Here is a 20,683-nt window from a genome sequence, read left to right on the forward strand (position 1 = left end):
CCATATAGTGCGCACTAGTATAAGGTTTGTTTATTATCTAATATATAAAGCTCAGTTCTGTATGTAATGCATTTGTATATCGTTGGAATTGTACGAATTTAAGTGTTAGAAAATTATCGTGCGCATTTGTCTAAATTTATGAGCTAAAAATTACTATTGAAAGTGTTGGGAAATAATTTTCATTTTTCAAATTACAGTAATAATTGTCGGCATGTTCATTAAACACAAGTTTTAAAAAAAATATCATCTTTTACAAAAATTCTAATTATGTCTTTATTTAGTCCTATAGCACTTACTTCCCTTTGATAAATTAGGAAAAACACAATTACTTCCCTTTATAAACCCATTGCATTCCGTGAAAATAATTTACTTTTTAATTACTTTGTTTTGGTGTTGGGAAAAAAAATAATTACATAATTAGCGGGGATTGATCAAGTGCAAATGTTGTAGGTATTTTACGGATAAGCTTGGAGTATTAAAATTGTTCATCAAATTGAAACAGGCGCGTTCGTTTAAGTGAGTGCAAAAGACTATGAATAAGTTGGGGTACTATAGTCGTTCATTAAGCTAAAACAGGTGATTCCGCCCCGGGCGTTTATGTTCGCGTTAGTGTTTTCTTTGTGTTTAGGTGGGTTTGCGTTAGTGGTTGCGTTTTGATTTGGTTCGTTTTTGTTCTTTCTTTTTTCGTTTTTGTTTGTGTTTTTTTTTTTTGGGTTTGTATTTGTGTTTTTGGTTGGTTTTGCGTTTGAATTTGGTTTGTTTTCGTTTGCTTTTTCGTTGTTGTTTTTTTTTTTGTTGGTATTGGTGTTTGTGGTTGGGTTTGTTGTTAGGTTTTTGTTTTCGTTTGCTTTTTTGTTTGTTTTTTCTTTGTGTTTGTATTGGTGTTTGTGGTTGTGGTTGGGTTTGTTGTTAGGTTTTTGTTTTCGTTTGTATTTGTAATTGTGTTAGCGTTATGTTTGCGTTTTGTTGTTTTGGTTTTGGTTGGTTGTGGTTTGGGTGGGCAATGCCGGGTTTATGATAATTACTAAACACACAGGTAATGGTCTTTAACAGGAAGGTTTTTCACAGAAGCCAGAGCAGGGCCTGGCCGGGACGGCTAGTCTAATATATAAAGCTCAGTTCTGTATGTAATGCATTTGTATGTCCTTGGAATTGTACGAATTTAAGTGTTAGAAAATTATCGTGCGCATTTGTCTAAATTTATGAGCTAAAAAATTACTGTTGAAAGTGTTGGGAAATAATTTTCATTTTTCAAATTATAGTAATAATTGTCGGCATGTTCATTAAACACAAGTTTTAAAAAAAATATCATCTTTTACAAAAATTCTAATTATGTCTTTATTTAGTCCTATAGCACTTACTTCCCTTTGATAAATTAGGAAAAACACAATTACTTCCCTTTATAAAACCATTGCATTCCGTGAAAATAATTTACTTTTTAATTACTTTGTTTTGGTGTTGGGAAAAAAAATAATTACATAATTAGCGGGGATTGATCAAGTGCAAATGTTGTAGGTATTTTACGGATAAGCTTGGAGTATTAAAATTGTTTATTAAATTGAAACAGGCGCGTTCGTTTAAGTGAGTGCAAAAGACTGTGAATAAGTTGGGGTACTATAGTCGTTCATTAAGCTAAAACAGGTGATTCCGCCCCGGGCGTTTATGTTCGCGTTAGTGTTTTCTTTGTGTTTAGGTGGGTTTGCGTTACTGGTTGCGTTTTAATTTGGTTCGTTTTTGTTCTTTCTTTTTTCGTTTTTGTTTGTGTTTTTTTTGTTTGGGTTTGTATTTGTGTTTTTGGTTGGTTTTGCGTTTGGATTTGGTTTGTTTTCGTTTGCTTTTTTCGTTGATTTTTTTTTTGTTGGTATTGGTGTTTGTGGTTGGGTTTGTTGTTAGGTTTTTGTTTTCGTTTGTATTTGTAATTGTGTTAGCGTTATGTTTGCGTTTTGTTGTTTTGGTTTTGGTTGGTTGTGGTTTGGGTGGGCAATGCCGGGTTTATGATGATTACTAAACACACAGGTAATGGTCTTAACAGAAAGGTTTTTCACAGAAGCCAGAGCAGGGCCTGGCCGGGACGGCTAGTTAAGATATAAGCTTATATATAAGCTTATATATTAAATTATATAATATCTATATCCATATAGGTAAAGGAATATATATATATATATATATATATATATATATATATATATATATATATATATATATATATATATATATATATATATATATAGGGCCTATATAAATAATTCATTTATATTATTATTATATTTATATGCCACTCATTCATCAAGTCATAACATCACGCATTTCGTAAAAATATGCATGCAGGCTTGTTTTGAAAGAAATCGATTATATAATATTTTAAATTCGCATTTTAACTTTAGAAAATGTAGTCTAGATCTAGCTAGATCTACCTAAAAACAATTTGGCGACCCCTAAGCTTCATTTGGGGCATTCCTTTTACTTTTTAAAAGCGAAGGTCAAACAAAAATCTATTTATAAACACCAATTGCTGAGCAGGAAAAAAAAGTTCATGATCACTTCCTGTTTCTACCGTTTCGATGGTCCACGCCCACTACAGGCAAACACGCGGTAGACTAGCCAGCAACGAACGTAAACTGTGTTGTGTTAGTCGTAGATCTAGTTCTGTGATTTTTTTTTACTGTTACTCCATTTTTTTAATTTCACGGATACGATAATGAAGAAATGTGCTGGATTTTGTATTACATAAGATTAGCTGCGCATTAAACATAGCAAGCGTAGTCAACAAGGCTAGTTGAGTTGAGAGTTGATTTCTGTGTTCGATCGCACACACGATGAACCCCAGAGCCAATTTTGTCATAATGGCACTCAGAGAAAATACAATAAACTTTGAACTGGATACAGATACTAGGATGGCAGCACAGTGTTTATTAGCGATGTCAAACAGACAGAATGATCATACGTATGTGTTGACGTGCGATCCACCGATTTGTGAAACCAACATCGGGAACGATGAAATAAAACAAGAATGCTACGAAGATAATCAAGGACACTCAGATTGTCGATCAGACTTTTTGCCTGTTGGTGATTGTTTGAGTGCAAATTTAGTTGCACGAATATTGACTGATCTTAAAACAATAAAACAAGACAATAACTACCATGAAGATTTTAATATTTCTGTCTCTAGGCCGAGTTCTATCGGATCGTATGAAAACACTTCGGCTTCGAAAAACGGATCGACCACGCCTACTCTGGACCGAAGACTTATGGAAGACGCATTAATTAAGGCCAACAGCATTCACGGGAAAAAAATTCATACTTGTCCTTATTCAGGGTGTGGAAAATCGTACAATAAAAGTTCTCATTTAAAATCTCACATCAGAACGCATACAGGTAATTCAGTATAGTATAGTTATTTGACGTCTGTTCTGCCTTTTTTCGTCAGGCGCGCCATTTTCTTTGTTTGGTTTCACGTTGGGCTACACAGTAGTTACAGTTACGCATGCCCCGCTACAGCTGTCTTGTTGATACTCCTCCATTGTTTTCTATCTTCGTTTTATAAAACAACGCGACTAGAATATATTATTTTTTTCGTCTTTAGATTGTTGGTTATTTATTATTCAAGTAAAAATCAACACTAGATCTAGATTTTAAAAAATGGGGTTTAGCGCTGGTCATCAACTTTTTTCTTTACTGTTACTCCACTTTCAAGAGACCAGCTGTTGAAAGTCAAGTGAAAACTTAAAGTGGGCGTTGGCCAAGATTGAAATATGTGATATCTCTTACTTTGTTTTATAGTAACTCATATGTAACTTTACAAGTGCCAACAGCTTTGAGTTTTTCTACTACTACTAATCAGATTTACACATTGGGTTTAGTAGCCTAATTGTAATGTTAGTTTTACTTAAAGTGTCTTAGGCCCTAGGCAAAAATTTAAAATTAGTAGATTAGATCTAGTGTAGTCTAGATCTAGATCTAAATAGTAAATATGATTGAATAATTAGGCTTGTTGTATAAATTATACTAATTATAGGATCAGGGGGCTATTAAAAACATTATCTAGCAAAAAGAATTGTTATCAACAATTTTCACTTAGATCTAGGGGTCTATAGACAGTAGGCCTAAAAGCTTAAACTATTAGTTAGTTAATTAGGCTGCTTATCCTATGCCTAATTATAAAAATAAAGAATTACATTCTTAGGTCTAACTCTAAGCATAAACCATTTTGGACGATATTTTGTTGTCCCTTTGAATCCATGGCAGATTGGTGTATGCCATTAGAAGTGTTGCTTTAAAGTTAAAGATGAAAATATTTTTTGATACATTATTAAATAGACCTGACTGGACTTAATTAAGACTGAGTGGCAAGTTTGGTGAAAGATCTTAAATCAGTCATGTCATGTTAATAATTTACTATAGGCCTACTTTATTCTCTTACACTGCGCTTTTCCGCCAATTCCTAGCATCTCACCTTATTGCTTATTGGCAATGCTGCCTATGTCTTATGACTCAGTCCTTGGATGCTTGTCTCACCTTGTTGACATAAAGCGGGCTAAGCCGGACAAAAAATGACCCATATTTCCATGTTCATCTCCAATTGCATGGTCCTGATTGTTTACCTTATGTAGCAACTAGCATAGTCTCTTCTCTTTGATGTTCTGCCTTGTTGCATGTAGGCAGTCATGCCGGCGGCCTTTGACTTAGTTCATTGATGAGAGTGATATAGTAAAAAAAAAAGTATAGTATGTCGACCTTATCCATGTAAAACAAACTGTACAAGTATAATCAGAGACTTGCATATTGATATGGTTTTCTCTTCTTTTTTTTCATTTGTCACCAATGATTACTTTATCACATCAGTTTTAACAATCACAATTTGCTCTTGTATTTAACTGTTTATTATATGTGGGCCCTAAATGAATAAATTGTGAACTTTAGAAATTTCTTTGAATAATTTTCAAATGGCTATGCTGTTGATAAATAAATAAATTACTTTAGTTACCTATATTTATGGTAATTTAATTTAATTATCCCATATTATCTTTATTTAGATTTAAATTTTGTAGCAAATTAAATTTATAAGTTGGGGATTGTGTCTACACAAGGTTCATTACAAAACAAGTTTGTTCTTTTATTATGAGAATGTATTTCCATTTCTTTCTTTATAAGTGGAGCGCAAGGCAGCTGTGCCACCATTTGTAAATCTTCCATGAGCCCATTTGCCCACTTGTATTCAAATCAGCTGCTTTACCAGCTAGTCTTACCTGGCTCTATAAATAGTAACAGCACAGAAGCAGTTTGTCTTTGTTGGTTTACTCTCTTGCCTGAGATGATTATGTTAGGTCTCTGTTAGAGTTCTCTCCCCTTTGACCTATTTAGACCTGTTATAAAAATATATAGTCTGCTTTTCTTTCTTATCACTCTTAAAGTTAAATTTGTTTTGGTATATTGTTGGACTCAGCTCTTTATGGGTTTTCTTTTTGAATTTCTCTTAGTTTTTTTTTTTTTTTACTGTTTCTGGGTTTAAGTCACTTAAATTTTTTTAAACTTTAAGTTTCATTTTGAATTTTTTCCTGTTATAGATTTTTTCTCATACAAGATTATACTGCTTTCCCTCTGACAGTCAATTTTTTTTTTTTTTACATTTTGAGCTTTTTCTAGATCTATATGGTTTTCTTTTCCAAATAGTTTGATTGTCCATATTTCATTCATTCAATTCAGCATCAGTTTATTCTTTCAACCCAACTATGTTCCACTGGTGTGTCAACCCCACCCATGTGTTTGTTGCAGCTCTATTTGTAGCATTCAATCTATCCACTCTATTGCAGTATTTTACTCTTCAACACAGTTGTCTTAGTTAAAAGCTTGATCTTTATTCTTTTTTCAAACAGGAGAGCGCCCATTTGAGTGTAATTGGGATGGTTGTGAAAAAAGGTTTGCCAGATCTGATGAGTTGACACGTCACAAAAGAACACATACAGGTAATATTTTGAAACAATATATACTCTTAAATCTTATAATAACAGTCTTTAAAGGAATCATAGAGACTGCGTGGTTAGATAGTAGAGCATATTATTACTACCCTGAGAATGTCTTGAGTTCAAGACCAGGGCTCCAGCTCTGTTTGGTACCTGACTCGTGTTAGGGAAAGTAAAGACTACTGGGCATAGAGCTGACCACACCGTCTTCATATGTATCTCTGGTGTAACTTATTCAACTTAGCATAAGAATTAAAACTGGATGTTAATACTAAATACTTGTCTCAACACTTTTCCTAAAGTTCTGTTAATGTCTCCACAGGGGAAAAGAATTTCAAATGTCCCATGTGTGAGAAAAGATTTATGCGCAGTGACCACCTAAAGAAGCACGCCAAACGTCATGCCCTCTACCACCCCAGCATGATTCCTACAGGTATGAGGCACGCCATCTCCCACAGCCACTATCCTACAGACCTGCCATACCAGGCCCTGTCAGATGACCAGGATCTCTACAGTGATGGGACATCTCATGAGTCAAACTCGAGTCCTTCTGCGCCATTATAACTTAGCAGGTTAAAGTTCAATGTTCTCAGGCTGCTAATATTTGACAGTGTTAATTTCTTGACAGTGTGCCCAATTAGACTGTCATTGAAGTTTTATCCTTATGGTTTTTAGATCTAGAGTAAACCTTAGTACTAGTTTAAGCTGTTGAGTAAAATACAATACTTTTGTAACATTTTGCTTTGTATTGGTTTGTTGATTGGGATATAACTCATCATGCATTGCTATTATTTCCATGCATGTTCTGTACATTTTTTGATGTGTTACTGACTTACGACAATTAAAAACATTGCCTTATTAATGTTGACAACTCCATGCCATTCTGTATTAAACTGTTGCATTCATGACAAATTATACTTCTAGATTTAAATGTTTGCTTTTAATGATAAGACAGCCATTTTTCTTCTTTTATCATAATTACAACTCCACCTTTTAATTGTTAACCTTCAAGATAATGCTAGTTGGCATTGGATTTGAGCAAGCTAAAAAGTCTGGTCTATCTGCTGCAGATCTCAATGTTATTGTTTGTAAAACATTGTAGAACAGAGTGGTTATATTTGTTTACTACATCATAAATGTTTTCCCCTCCCCCACTCCTTACTTGTATGACTGTTTAGTTTGGCAACAGCATGCTTTAGTGAAAGCTGTCAATGTGCCCAGTCATTTAAAATAACTTACTTTTTCTACACTGGTTTTTAAAAACGTGAATTTAATTTTCCAACAGAATATATCTGTCTTAAATTTGAGTACATGCTGTTTTTGTTTTAAAATGTCTACCTTCCTTCTGATCTGCATACTTCTTAATTTTTTTTTCTCAATGTATCTCTGCTATATATTTACATATCCCTATTTGTATTGTTGAAATGGTAGTTAATCATTTTCACTTGTAAAGTATCCATTTTGTCTTTTTCACTCTTATTTTTTTTATTCACTTGTAAAAGAAAGAGCATTATTATTATTTGGTTCTGGAGCTAAAAAAACAACAAAATATCTTAAGGCCAGTAATTAAGAAGTGAACTTAATGATAATCAAATCTGTTGCACATTGCCTAAAGTTTGATAATGACTTTGTATCTTGATTTGCTCTTTGTTAAATGTTGAGTAAGCTAGCAAAGTGTGAACAATCAAGGCTAACTATTAACTTGAACTTTTTGAGAAGACTCATTTATAAATGCTCAGTATTAACTAGCTTAAGAATTATGTCTTGGCTGTCTACTGTATATATAAAAAGTTAAAAACTCCATCCATTTTTTTAGGCAAAACGTGTAAGAAACCAAACTGTAAATAATGCTCAGGTTTTTTTTTGTTTTTTCTGTTCAATACCTTTTGGTGTTGAATCCGTCCCATTTCACCATTATACTGTGTTCATGTGAATGCCACAAATTTATCTTCTTACAATCTTTTTCTCCAAATGAGCATGGTCAACTATAAAACAGGGTCTTTAATTTATTGATTGTTTGTAATAATGGTAGATGACACATTTCTTGTCTTAGGTTATAAACAATATGCATTGTGTTCTATAGAATTGATTTTTCTCAAAAATTAATTATGTAGTCAAGCAATGGTTTAGTGTTTTTGTATGTTGATATATAATTGTTTTAATAATCATATTGCTGTAATTATTGTTGTAGGTATGTTTGTAGAATGGTTTCAATACAAACTGGTGAATGATTTTATCATTTTAACAGTATACATCCTTTGTTTTAAATTGTGCCTAAATAAGAAATGCTAAGATTTGATTCAATTTTTAAAAAAAACATTAAGTCAAAAATAACTGTTAATTCAAATGGCTTTTTCAAAATAATCTGCTAAAAGTATAATTTATCACACATATTTCTTTAACGACAGCTTAATATAAACCCGATAATTTAACTTTTTGAAATTAGACTTACTTAACTTATTTTAAATCAAGTCGGGTGGTGAAAATATCACAGGAAACCCTTTTTGCTTATAAATGGTGTATACTTCCATAAAAAAATTTAGTCATAGCATTTTTTAAACAATTTTTTCTCGGACCCAGCACTTGTTAATTATCAGCCCTGTGACTAAAAAAATGTATTTTTTAAAAAAAGGAAACTTTGATATGCCAACTTAAATTTTTTTAGGGAATAAGTAATTTTGGGGCTCAGTTTTATTTTAACATCTTAGTTAGTTTTTTTTATATTCTGTACAAGAACAAGTCTGTTTTTTTTTTCATCAAATTTCAAGACTTGATTTTTATCTAAAAATGAATGTATACAAATACTTGCGAGCAAGAATTGGTTTTCTTATGGTTTCGTCATCACCCTACATTATTTTTAACTAGGTAAAGTAAGTCTAATTACTAAATATCAATTATGGGGTTTAAGCTGTCCTTAATAATATGTGATACATTAGTATATTCCTGTTAACATATCATGTTTTACTTGTTTACTGCCAAATATGAAACATTGCTTAGAGGCGGAGAAGCTGTAACTATGTCATTCCCTTTCCAATGTATAATTGTTCTGTGATTGTGTGCGCTAGATGGTCTTTCAGTAAGTTTGGTTGTGATTTTTGGACGTGTTTCCACAGATAATGTGATTGATGCTAGACCCTGGATCTATGTTATAGGGAAGATAACAGATCTAAACTTGTTCAAGAGCAGCTCTGTATATATTATTACGTATTACAATTTTTTTTTAACTGTAACAGATTTCTGTTTGCTTTTTAAGCAAAAAAGTTTATTTTAGAATCTCCTTTCCTCTGAGCCATTAGTCTGTTTAGTTCTAAAGCAGCATTGAAGTTAATTATTTTTCATAGAGTATATATTCTGGGAAAGATGATCTCATAAATCCATAAACACTAGGAAATTCCAGCACCATCAGTATTTTTAGCTTGCAGCCATATCTCTTGAAAGTTTAGAGCAAATTTTACTTTTCAAAATATCAACAAAATGAATTGTATTCTTTAACAGAATTAAAATTCTTTCCTTTTTTTTTGGTACTATATGTGTTAAATCATTAATTAAGACTAAGATGTTAAATTTTTAAAAATGTGCAATGTTTAAAAATGCTACGTGCTCAAAGTTTATCTTGGTTTCAGGTTAATAATCATTGATAGCAAATTTTAATCTTCAACTAAGTGCTTAGTAAACATGTTTATATATTTGTTATTCACCAGTTAATGAATGGGTAAATAAATCATAATATTTTACCAAAATTTTATTTATCAATTACAAGGATATTTCATTTCATTGTACATCACATGGGTCAACAGTTTATATTGAGTTGTATCTTATTTGTGTTACATTTGACATTTTATTCTAAATAAATTAATGTTGACCAACATTAGTAATTCTTTTGTATGACTTGTGTTGTTTATGGTCAATGGTTTATCTGGCCAACAAATGCATCTTAATGAAGGGAGATGGTGTGATTGGCATTATACTGAGCTGCCTTTCTTTACCTAATGCAAGTATGGTACCCAGAAGACTAGATTAACTATATTTCAATATGACCAAGCTGTCCCATGTTTTAACTATTATTAAGGGGTCATGGGCCGTTTTTTTCTATTTTTGTAATTTAAAATCTAAAGCCTTTTGAATACTATTACCATATTTGGCACATGAAAGTAAGTATTAAACAGTAAAAAAGGGTAAAACCCCTCAGCCATTTTGAATTTTTTGGTACTTTTAAAAATGCTATGGCTTTTTTTATTTGTGCACTTATAGCAATCAAATTTAAACTGCTTATATTTTAGTATATATTAAAACTTTTGTCACGACGTGTACCGTACCCTTTTTAGAATTCAAAATTTGCAAATTAATTACCAAATACTTTTTTTTATGAAAGCCATCACAATTCCCTCATGACAAAAGTTGTATTTTTGCATGAAGAACAATTACTGAAAATGTTTTAGTGGAGCATAAAAATGATTTTATGTAGCCTTTAAAATTGAACTTTCAGGCCTGGCAGTCAAAATTAGAGTTTCTGTGACCTTGGCATATAAAGTGTGGTCAGTTTTATGCCGAGCTGCATTTACTTTCACGAATGTCAGAGTTAGGCGTCTCAGGTACATTCTGGGATCTGAACTTCAGACTTTAGCTAGCAGTGGTGCGCTCTACCAATCAACCATGCCATCCTCTCTTGATATTTAAAAAAAACAACAACTTTTAGACCATTTAAAAACACTGGAACCCTTTAAAAGTACTATGCTAGTGCTGAATAGGAAAAATGCTAATCTTAGTAAAGACCAGTTAACAAGCTGAGGCAAAACAAAAGATGAAAAAAATATATTCAAATTCGAGGTAGAGAAATTTTAATGCATTTAATTAACTCTTTATACACAATCATTCACAACCACTAGACTCAACAAGTGTCCTTAGAAGAAACAATCTATCTGAAAGACTTGCAACTAATAACATTGTTTATGTAAAACAAGCTCAGCACAATTTTTATTACAGACTAAACAATGATTGGGTAACAATTTTCTCTAAAAAACCTGTTAAAAATTACAACATTGGTTATTAGACCTCTTCTCCCATTCAGCAGCCCCAATGCCTAAAAAGAAAGAAAAAATTAAAAGCTAAAACAGTAACAGCCAACTTTATGACTAAATAAATTAACAACATAAAAAATAACTAAATAGTACTTACACCTGACTTGGCAATTTAGCCAGCTAGTTATCACCTCCTTCCTAAGGAAAAAAATTGCATTTAAATATCTCAAATTGAAACAAATTATAATATTTAATAACAAAAAAAGACATTGCAATGAAAATAATTTGCATAAAACCAAGGGTATCAGAACAACTAATAAAAAAACCCAAATGTAGTTGACAATAATAAATAGCACCACTTCATTAGTAACGTAGATCAAAGCTGATAAAGTTACTTTAGCCCATGCCCCTTACTGTCTGAACACCAAAAACATTTTTACTTCAATAATGGCTATGGCAATCAAAATAACAATGCATTTTTCAACAATAAACTTATTAAAAAAATGATATATATATATATATTAGCATACATACTGTTTTTTTCTCAAGAATAGTTTCCAGTGCAGGCTCAAACTCTGAGGACAGTGTGTAATGTTTTATATAAAACATTTGATTTACCACTTTAAAATGATTTATAAACATAAAATTTGAATAATTTTCTGTGTAAATAAAAAATATCTTTTAGGAGTCTAATTCTAATGGTTTTTAAAAAATGAGTTGAAATCTAATTGAAAATGCAAAAAGTTGTGACATGCAGACTATATTTGGTATATAAAGATGTAAATGCCTAAAATGGTTTTAAGCATTTGTGCCACACTAGTGGACTATTGTGGTAGGAATTTCTGGCCAAATTACATGAAAATTACATTACGCAAGGTGTTCATAATAAGTTTTAGTAAAACTATCTATTTTTAATTAAAATAAACTCGATATGTCAGTATTTATCACCCTAAAATTTAAAATAAATAAGGATAAAGAATTTAAAAAATTAAATAGTTTTAATTAAATAGTTTTAAAAGTTTCTAAAATAAAAAATGTTCTAGATTTCAAAAAAAAATAATTTTTAAATCCAAGATCTGAATATTTTATATTTCTGCAGACACAACCCAGGCACTACCACCAGTATATGCTTCGAGCAGGGATGGACTGGCTATGTGGAGTCAAAGAGAACTGGTAAATTTTAAGAGGCTCCCAAAGCCAGATTGAAATCATCATTGTACTTTTTTTTCTTCAATGAGGCCTGAATTTTACACTTTGGTGTGAGGAAGAGTAAAATTGGACTAATACCACAATTCCAGGGTGCCCACCCCAACAGGATTTTTCCCAGTAGACCAGTTCACCCCTGGCTGCTAGTAGCTAAAGAAAAACTATTGGAGGCCTACATTAGATTTATTACATTTTAAATTTAAAAATTAAACTTTACACACCATCTAGGTTCAAATCATCCATCTTATAATACCCAGAAAGCCAAACTTCACCTAAGCAGAGAAAAAATTAAAATAATATATATAAAGTAATAAAGATAAAATAATTACAACACCTGTTTTAAAAATGATATATTGGGCCATATAACATACTAGTTCAAAGATTATAACTGATATGTACCTGGTTTATCCAGTTTAAAGGTTACCTCCTCATCATATGTTAGAAGGAGATTGAGATCATTATCGTTCACACAGCTAAGGGAACATATGGCAATGTTATCAACATTGTCTTTGCTTGCAAAGATAAGGATTCTTTCATTTTCGTTATTTGATCCATCTGAAATAGAAAGTAAATTTTTAAAAATAGAATACCAGATAATGTTAAGTTGTTAGTATCAAATGTTATATTTTAAAAACTCATAATTTACCTGTTGTATCCAACACTGCCTTTGTTAACCTCAGAGGTGTTCGAACAGTGAGCTTAACTGGATTTTCATACCTGAATTTTAAGCCTTCAAGATAAAAAGTTAATGTAGATTAATGGTATGCCTAATTCAAGTTCAAAATGCATCAATAATAAAATTTAACATTGTCACCATATAGACTAAACATTTGAAATATAGAATGAAACAAATGATAAATTCAGAGCACATAGAAAAATGTATTTTCTGCTTCCAATGAAGCTAAAATGATAAAATAGGTAAATTTGTTAGATTTACATTGCTTAACTAGATTGGACATAGATCTGTTGTTATTCATATTTTTTAAAAAAGAAATAAAATTGGAATAAAAAGGAAAATATGTTATATTTATCGTATATTGTAAATATAATTAATATACTAAGCTTATCTAGCTGAGATGTAGTATGTGCTGACATTCAAATGTGTAAATTAAGTATCAAGAGAAATTAGAAAGATAAGTGCAAAGTAGGCCAGCTTAGTTTAAAAAAAAATTGAAGGCGCTATTAGTTATTAGTAATAACCAATAAACGCTAGAGGTAGTGTTTTGGAACCATAATAGTAAGTATACACACCGCATCTTGTGCTTTTTACTTGCATCGCAGTGTCTTATTGTAACTAAATGGGTAGAGTTTATTTATATAACAACTAACATTTTTTGTTTAGTTGGCAATGTTTTTACTCTTTTGCATAAAATGAATAAAATATTGAATACATGCACATTGCTAAAAGCATATTAAACGGATCAATGTCAAATAACAATTTCGCAGTAGGGTAAAAAAAACAACAACTAATTAATTAAAATCTTTTATAATTTTTCCAAGGGAGGTAATTTTTAAAAATTTAACTCACGCTAATAAAAAAATGCAAATGCAAATTCTGCAGACATGCTAGATTTAATTATTGTTGGAATAATAATTAATATAATTAGCATGGATTGATAAAATGCACCATGCTAAGTGAAATACGGATATTTGAAATATTGCCCTTTGTTTATTTTATCTTTATGGATAAGTTGGTGTATTACATTATATTTTAGTTATAGTAAATAGTCGTTTACTAAGTAAAGTTGAATCAGAGTTGATAAAAATTAATTTCAGGATATTTATTATTTAAATTGATTTAACCATAATAAATGGCATTAAGTGGTGATATATAACAGTGTTTCTTCCAGACTTTTTTCTCCGGGGGGGGGGGGGTTAAACTTTTTTCGGGGGGGGGGGGGGGGGGGGGGGACGGACACTGTTAAAAGTATATATTTTCTATATAAATGTAACACATATGGTTACCAGCCAAGGGGGATAAAAATATGAAGTTTTAATCCATTGAGTTGCGGCCCCTGTGGGGCTGTGGCTCTGTGGACGTAGTTGTTTTTTCCGTGCTTTTGTGAGCAATGTTACCTGTGTTCCATGTCATGTGACATAAGACTGTGGGTAGTTTCATGCCTAGCCGTGTCAGTCACGCACAAGGCTGCTGTATGTGGACACGGTGACCAAGATGTAGACCTAATGAAGGTAGTTATATAAATTATGTTTGTTAAAATACTTATTTGTGTATTCCTGCTAGTGCTTCATGTGCACACTAGTTAGGGTGAGTATTAATATAAGTATTTATTTGTAGTACTACTTATTGGTACTTGTTGGCAGTACTGTGTACTGGCCAAAACATATTTTATTATACCCGTGTAAATTGTAGCCTACACATGGTGTTGTCAGGAATGTAACTTGTTTTATTTACATTTGTTTTAGGGCTACAGCTTTTGGTTTTGGATTTGGAGTTTATTTTTCTTCTTGGCTAGTTTGTTTTGTACTGCTGTGTTGCATCGCCGTCATGGCTCGATGCTGTAAATAAAGCGAGTACTTGACAACAACTGTCGGTGTCAGTGTGTACTTAATCTCAGGGTCAGCCCGTCTTAACCACAACACCTCAGTGGGTAAAAGCATCCCCACTGAGTGAGGGTTACATTTGGCGCCCAACGTGGGGCTTGACCTTGAGAGGTAGGATGGAAAACAGCGACCCGACGTTGGAGAAGTTGTCGCAGGAGCTGGCCAAGTTGAGGGATAAGATGGCTGATCTACAACACGCAAGTGCGCAGCGGCCCGTGTCGGTGAAGGTGTGTGCTCCAGTACACAGCGATGAGGACGAGTTCACCGGCTTTCTACCCACGGGCGGGTTTGCATGGGAAGCTAGCCCGAAGATGGAGTCCGTCCTGAAAGCTGTTAAAAGGCTGGACGGGACAACTGAGTCCCCAGTCATAGCCACGGCAGCAGCTAACAGGACTATCCAGGTAGACTCACTAACGGCAGCTGTTCGCCAAGAGACGAAACCGCTGATACTCACGGAGGAACAACTCGACCGTCTGGCGGAGAAGGTGGCAGCAGCTATCCTAGCCCGGAAACAACAGCCCTCCAGCTTGTTACGGGTGCGGGTCCAGGAAGCACTTCGTCCGCGACTGTCCGAGGAAAGCAGCTAGGCAACGGGGTCAGCAGCAGGGGAAATGCCAGTCTATCAGCGTCGGGGAGCGGATGCTGATGTGTGTTCTGCAAAGCTCCCAGCCCAAGTTTACGCCACCTAGATCAGCACAGTGTCGAGCAACCACAGCTCAGGTTACCTCGCCTAGCGGCTGGAGGTACGGCTGTCGGGTGTTCCGCCGTGGAGAAGGGTTGCAGCCGGAGGGTGCGCGTGAGGAGGGTAGACAGCCACACTATGAATGTCAGTCTCAGCGCGAGCAAGATCGTCGCTTGGGAGACAGACATGACACAAGCAGAGGTCGGAGACGCCGCCGGAGGAGAGGCCGACGACGTGGTGGACGCCGCCGTGGTTGGCAGCGACCCGACTATACAATGTCGAGTGCTGAACCCACTGTGGCGGAGGGTGAGCGACTGAGAGAGATCATCCCAACCAGTGAGGCAGCTGAAGGTGAGGAACTGACAATCAAGGTAGTGGTCCCAACCAGACTTCGGCCGGAGGCAATGCCCTTCGTGCCAGAGGTGGTCGCCCGGGACGGACAAGACAAGGTGATGGTCAGGCCAGCCCCACATCTGGATGAGGTGAATGCGAGGGACGAGGCATCGGACGAGGATGACTCTTGGATCAACCCAGAACCACCAGTGGAGCTGCGGAGGTCAACCCGTCAACGACGACCCGTCGAGCGACTCAACCTGGCGCATCAAGTGGTGACCAGTACCTGCACTGGGGCCTCTACCGGTTTGCCGGGAATAATGTATTTGAGTTGAAAGGACTTAATGCCTGGGTACTAGTGTACTGAACTTTTTAAAGTACTGTTATGTATGAGTTGTAAATGTAAATGTGAATTCCATTTTACATTTATTTGTGAGGGGGGCTGTGTAACACATATAGTTACCAGCCAAGGGGGATAAACATATGAAGTTTTAATTCATTGAGTTGCGGCCCCTGTGGGGCTGTGGCTCTGTGGACGTAGTTGTTTTTTTCATGCTTTTGTGAGCGGTGTTACCTGTGTCCCATGTCATGTGACATGGGACTGTGGGTAGTTTCATGCCTAGCCGTGTCGCACACGCAAGCCTGCTGTCTGTGGACACGGTGACCAAGATGTAGACCTAATGAAGGGCTACAGTTTGGTTTTGGATTTGGAGTTTATTTTTCTTCTTGGCTAGTTTGTTTTGTACTGCTGTGTTGCATCGCCGTCATGGCTCGATGCTGTAAATAAAGCGAGTACTTGACAACAACTGTCGGTGTCAGTGTGTACTTAATCTCAGGGTCAGCCAGTCTTAACCACAACACCTCAGTGGGTAAAAGCATCCCCATTGACTGAGGGTTACATAAATTATATAAATTTCATTTCGTTGGGGGGGGGGGGGGGGGGGGCGGTAAAAAAATTTTGGGGGGGAGGGGGGGGGGCTTCGCCTCCCCGAAGAGATGCCTGGAAGAAACTCTGATATATAATATATTCAATATTCAATAAATTATCTATAATATTTTATTAAAATATACGAAAATATAATTCACTCTCCCCCACATTACTAGTTTTGACGCTAAACTACTACGGTTTTACCAATTAATTTTAATATTATAGATTTAAAATTTAAATACTAAATCTAAATAGATCTAGATTAGATGATCTAGAATCTATTCTAGATTCAGAGTTCTAGATCTAGATTTTCTAGATCTAGATATCTAATTAGTAATTATCTAGTCTCTACTGGACTGTACTCTCTAGTCTAGCTAGACCTACTAGATTTTCTAGATCTAGATTAGAGATCTAGACTCTAGATAGATTCTAGATCCTATTATTACTAGATCTGGTAATCTATCGTTTTAGGTACGTAAAATCGCCCGCGACTAGTAATGTGAAAAACAGGTGACTCCTTAAAATTTCATAATTATTTCACATTTTGAGGAGGATTTATGTATTGAAAAATACAAAAATGTTTCCTTGTTTCATTTATGTACCTGTTTTTAAACAATTGAATTAAAACTTTTCAGTAATAAATGAAGACTAGTGATGTTTCCAACAGATGCAACCATGCTCATTTACTATAGCAGCCATCTTGTTTAAGTTTTATTTTTATAGACTTATAGCACGAGATTCAGGCGGAAATCACTCTATTTTACAAATGGCTGCTGTTTATATACTTTAATATATAGCAAATCTTGCTTGCGGACAGTGCTGTTTAAACTTTAAAGTTAATTTCTGGCCGATATTGATATATTTAGCAATTGATTTAGGTTTATTATTCATTTATCTATAATATTTGACACAAACATAATTCATATCACAATATACTTCTATTACAGCCTTGACAATGAGGTAACTTTTTCGTACATTAATAGCCGCGGGCGATTTTACGTACCTAAAACGATAATTACCCTTCCGTTTTGGGTACGTAAAATCGCCCGCGACTAGTAATGTGAAAAACAGGTGACTCCTTACATTTTAATAATTATTTCACATTTTGAGGAGGATTTATGTTTTAAAAATACAAAAATGTTTCCTTGTTTCATTTATGTACCTGTTTTTAAACAATTGAATTAAAACTTTTCAGTAATAAATGAAGACTAGCGATGTTTCCAACAGATGCAACCATGCTCATTTACTATAGCAGCCATCTTGTTAAAGTTTTATTTTTATAGACTTAAAGCGCAAGATTCAGGCGGAAGTCACTCTATTTTATAAATGGCTGCTGTTTATATATTATATAGCAAATCTTGCTTCCAGACACTGCTGTTTAAAGTTAATTTCTGGCCTATATTGATATATTTAGCCATTGATTTAGGTTTATTATTCATTTATCTATAATATTTGACACAAACATATCACAATATACTTCTATAAGTTCTATTACAGCCTTGACAATGAGGTAACGTTTTCGTACATTAATAGCCGCGGGCGATTTTACGTACCCAAAACGATAGATTACCCTATTCTTTATTCTAGATCTAGATCTAGGTCCTAGAAAATCTAGATCTAGAATCTAGATTCTAGATCTAGATCTATATTTAATTTAATTAGAGTCTATAAATTTTATTAAAATGTTTACCAAACAGCATCTTTTCAATTATTTTGGTAGTGTAACTAATAATTAATAATAAGTATAGATCTAGAATCTACACTCAAGTAAATTTTTTTTATCTAAAGAACAGTTTAGTTTAGTCAAATAAGTCTTCTTAAATCTTAGGCCTTGATTTATATTTTAATAATTTTTGTATCAAACGGGCGCCTAAACTAATCTGCAGCATAAAAACATGAAATGAATAAATGACACAATAGGGCTTAGATATATTTTTAAAATTAGGCCCATCCCGTGATCCTTTCTAGGCCTAGATCTCTATTAAAATTTTAACGAAACCATGACAATAATGAGATAATTAATTAGGGCCTAGATCTATATTCTATGTGTTTTTATTTTTTAAAACAAGGTTTATCTATTATTTGTTTCTTTCAATTCCAGGTCCAATTGATTTAAAAAAAAACCCACCGATACGGAGTTGATTGTATGGCTAAAAGCATTTCGTGGTTTAAGGAAAATGTTTATAGCAACAAGATTAAAAATGCACTACTATGCCATAGTACAGTAGTATAAGCCCAAGAGTCTTAAATAAGTTTTCTAAAACGCAAAATAGCCTCTAAAAATTCGTTTTCTAACATTACTTTTTTATAATACAAAAATGTGAAGTCACACTTTCTTAACTCCCTTGCCCCCAATTCCTCCCCCCCCATACCTCCCTCTATGAGTGTGACGTTATTTCTGTTTGTGTTTTCGTTTGTATTTGCGTTTTGGTTAGGGTTGATTCGAAAACTAATATATTTCCTACACCCGGGCAATGTCAGGTATATGCTGCTCAATAAACACATAAATCATGGTCCTTAACAGATTTTTTTATATTATATGTGTGTATGTATATATATATATGTATATATATTTGTATGAATATATATGTGTGTATATATATATGTGTGTATATATATATATGTGTGTATATATATATGTATGTATATATATATATGTGTATATATATATGTATGTATATATATATATGTATATAACATATATATATATATAATATATATATATATAGGCCTATATATAATATAAATATATATATATATATATATATATATATATATAATATATATATATATAATATAAATATATATAATATAAATATATATATATAATATAAATATATATATATAATATATATATATATATAATATATATATGTATGTATGTATGTATATAATCTCTACATCTCTGAACCAAAAAAAGGAGTACAACAGATTTCAAATCAGAGCTTCTTCCAAAAACTGGTATCATGGTAGCTACTCTGAGGCATGTGATAATTTCATGCTGAATCTATAAAAAGCTCAAGACATTACAAGTCTTACTTTGCTAGCACACAAAAATCGAGTGGACAAATTATTGAAAAACCTTTATTTGTACTCATTAACACACAATCTCAACATCTTAATATACATCATTCAAGAATTTTTAACAAGAAAATAAAATTTACATCTAATACAGAATTACAACTCATTACTAATACAATTATTTTTCATTACTACTATCAATTAATAACCAATTTAAAGTATACCTTCCTGTAAATAATGCTGTGTCAACTTATGGCATTGCAAAAATATCAAGAGTTTTACATGAAAAATGAACATTAAATTACTGACAGTTTGAGGGCAACAACAAAATTTACAACACATTCATTTGTCTTTTGATTTAAATTCATCAAAATGTTCTAATTATATAAATTTAACAATAAGATTTAATTGTATGTATTGACATTCATAAATAAACACCTAAAATTATTATTTTAATAACAAAGTAATATCATTCATGTTATAACATAAGAATGTTTGACAAGATTAAAAGTTTTCTACTCAACACTATACAGAAAAAAATTAAAAACTATAAATGGTACAAACAACATTCAGACTTAATGACTTAATTGCAGATAAAATTATACATGATATTAAAAAATGAACAAAAGACATTAAAAAATTATTTAAAAAAAAACAAAAACAAATAAAAACATGTTCTGAACACTAGCTGCCTTTAACTGATTGAATACAACTGGAGCAAATGTGGTCCTGGTTATGTCGCAACAGATCCATGGTCTTTGTCTACAACCAAGGGTGCCATGCAGGGTCCATGCGACAGAGATTGTCTGTATTAGTGGCCGCTGTAACTAGGGTACTCACTCTGCTCTCTGCCCCTTCAAAAGAGGCCAGGTCTAAGAAGAAAGTTATTGAAATAATCAAATTTTAGAAACATTTTACATATGGGGAAAAATATTTCTGACACTATTAACATTACATGACAGCTAGGTTATTA

General features: G+C 33.2%; 3 protein-coding genes across 19 annotated transcripts in view; 1 reads left to right on the forward strand and 2 right to left on the reverse strand.

Moving 5' to 3' along the window:
- Positions 1 to 2,635: 2,635 nt before the first annotated feature.
- Positions 2,636 to 8,171, forward strand: LOC131935031 (Krueppel-like factor 9). Its single transcript, XM_059291309.1, has 3 exons — positions 2,636 to 3,375; positions 5,874 to 5,963; positions 6,283 to 8,171. Exons 1-3 carry the CDS (start codon positions 2,817 to 2,819, stop codon positions 6,522 to 6,524), a joined length of 891 nt encoding a protein of 296 aa, XP_059147292.1. The 5' UTR covers positions 2,636 to 2,816; the 3' UTR covers positions 6,525 to 8,171.
- A 2,582-nt stretch (positions 8,172 to 10,753) lies between these two features.
- On the reverse strand, positions 10,754 to 18,611 carry LOC131935023 (uncharacterized). Of its 3 annotated transcripts, none has more exons than XM_059291280.1 (7): positions 13,436 to 13,475; positions 12,831 to 12,914; positions 12,584 to 12,739; positions 12,406 to 12,456; positions 11,513 to 11,553; positions 11,136 to 11,176; positions 10,754 to 11,040 (listed from the first exon to the last, which is right to left on the reverse strand). In XM_059291280.1, exons 1-6 carry the CDS (start codon positions 13,458 to 13,460, stop codon positions 11,159 to 11,161), a joined length of 375 nt encoding a protein of 124 aa, XP_059147263.1. In that variant the 5' UTR covers positions 13,461 to 13,475; the 3' UTR covers positions 10,754 to 11,040; positions 11,136 to 11,158. The 3 variants fall into 3 exon arrangements, with proteins under 3 accessions (XP_059147263.1, XP_059147262.1, XP_059147264.1); XM_059291279.1 differs by lacking the exon at positions 13,436 to 13,475 and adding an exon at positions 14,261 to 14,367 and having other exon boundaries at positions 10,755 to 11,040; XM_059291281.1 differs by lacking the exon at positions 13,436 to 13,475 and adding an exon at positions 18,380 to 18,611 and having other exon boundaries at positions 10,756 to 11,040.
- Positions 18,612 to 19,769: 1,158 nt separating this feature from the next.
- LOC131935027 (transformation/transcription domain-associated protein) overlaps positions 19,770 to 20,683 on the reverse strand; it is a 37,779-nt gene continuing 36,865 nt past the window's right edge. For all 15 annotated transcript variants that reach the window (XM_059291300.1, XM_059291303.1, XM_059291304.1 and 12 more), the window contains exon 94: positions 19,770 to 20,582. In XM_059291300.1, the coding sequence (XP_059147283.1) occupies positions 20,473 to 20,582 (110 nt within the window). In that variant the 3' untranslated portion in view covers positions 19,770 to 20,472. The remainder of the gene's footprint in view (positions 20,583 to 20,683) is intronic.

This window comes from Physella acuta, unplaced genomic scaffold (genome assembly GCF_028476545.2).
Source record: "Physella acuta isolate Inbredline_101_S28 unplaced genomic scaffold, ASM2847654v3 ptg000129l, whole genome shotgun sequence".
Taxonomy (NCBI): Eukaryota; Metazoa; Mollusca; class Gastropoda; family Physidae; genus Physella; species Physella acuta.

Bases quoted from the DNA above. Each gene is read 5' to 3' on its own strand.
- LOC131935031 (XM_059291309.1), top strand. From the start codon at position 2,817: ATGAACCCCAGAGCCAATTTTGTCATAATGGCACTCAGAGAAAATACA. The intron at 3,376-5,873 runs GTAATTCAGTAT...TTTTTCAAACAG, and splicing joins TCACATCAGAACGCATACAG to GAGAGCGCCCATTTGAGTGT. The intron at 5,964-6,282 runs GTAATATTTTGA...ATGTCTCCACAG, and splicing joins TCACAAAAGAACACATACAG to GGGAAAAGAATTTCAAATGT.
- LOC131935023 (XM_059291279.1), bottom strand. From the start codon at position 14,303: ATGAAACTACCCACAGTCTTATGTCACATGACATGGAACACAG. The intron at 12,915-14,260 runs GTAACATTGCTC...TTTATCTTGAAG, and splicing joins TCACATGACATGGAACACAG to GCTTAAAATTCAGGTATGAA. The intron at 11,554-12,405 runs GTGTGTAAAGTT...CACTGTCCTCAG, and splicing joins GGATGATTTGAACCTAGATG to AGTTTGAGCCTGCACTGGAA.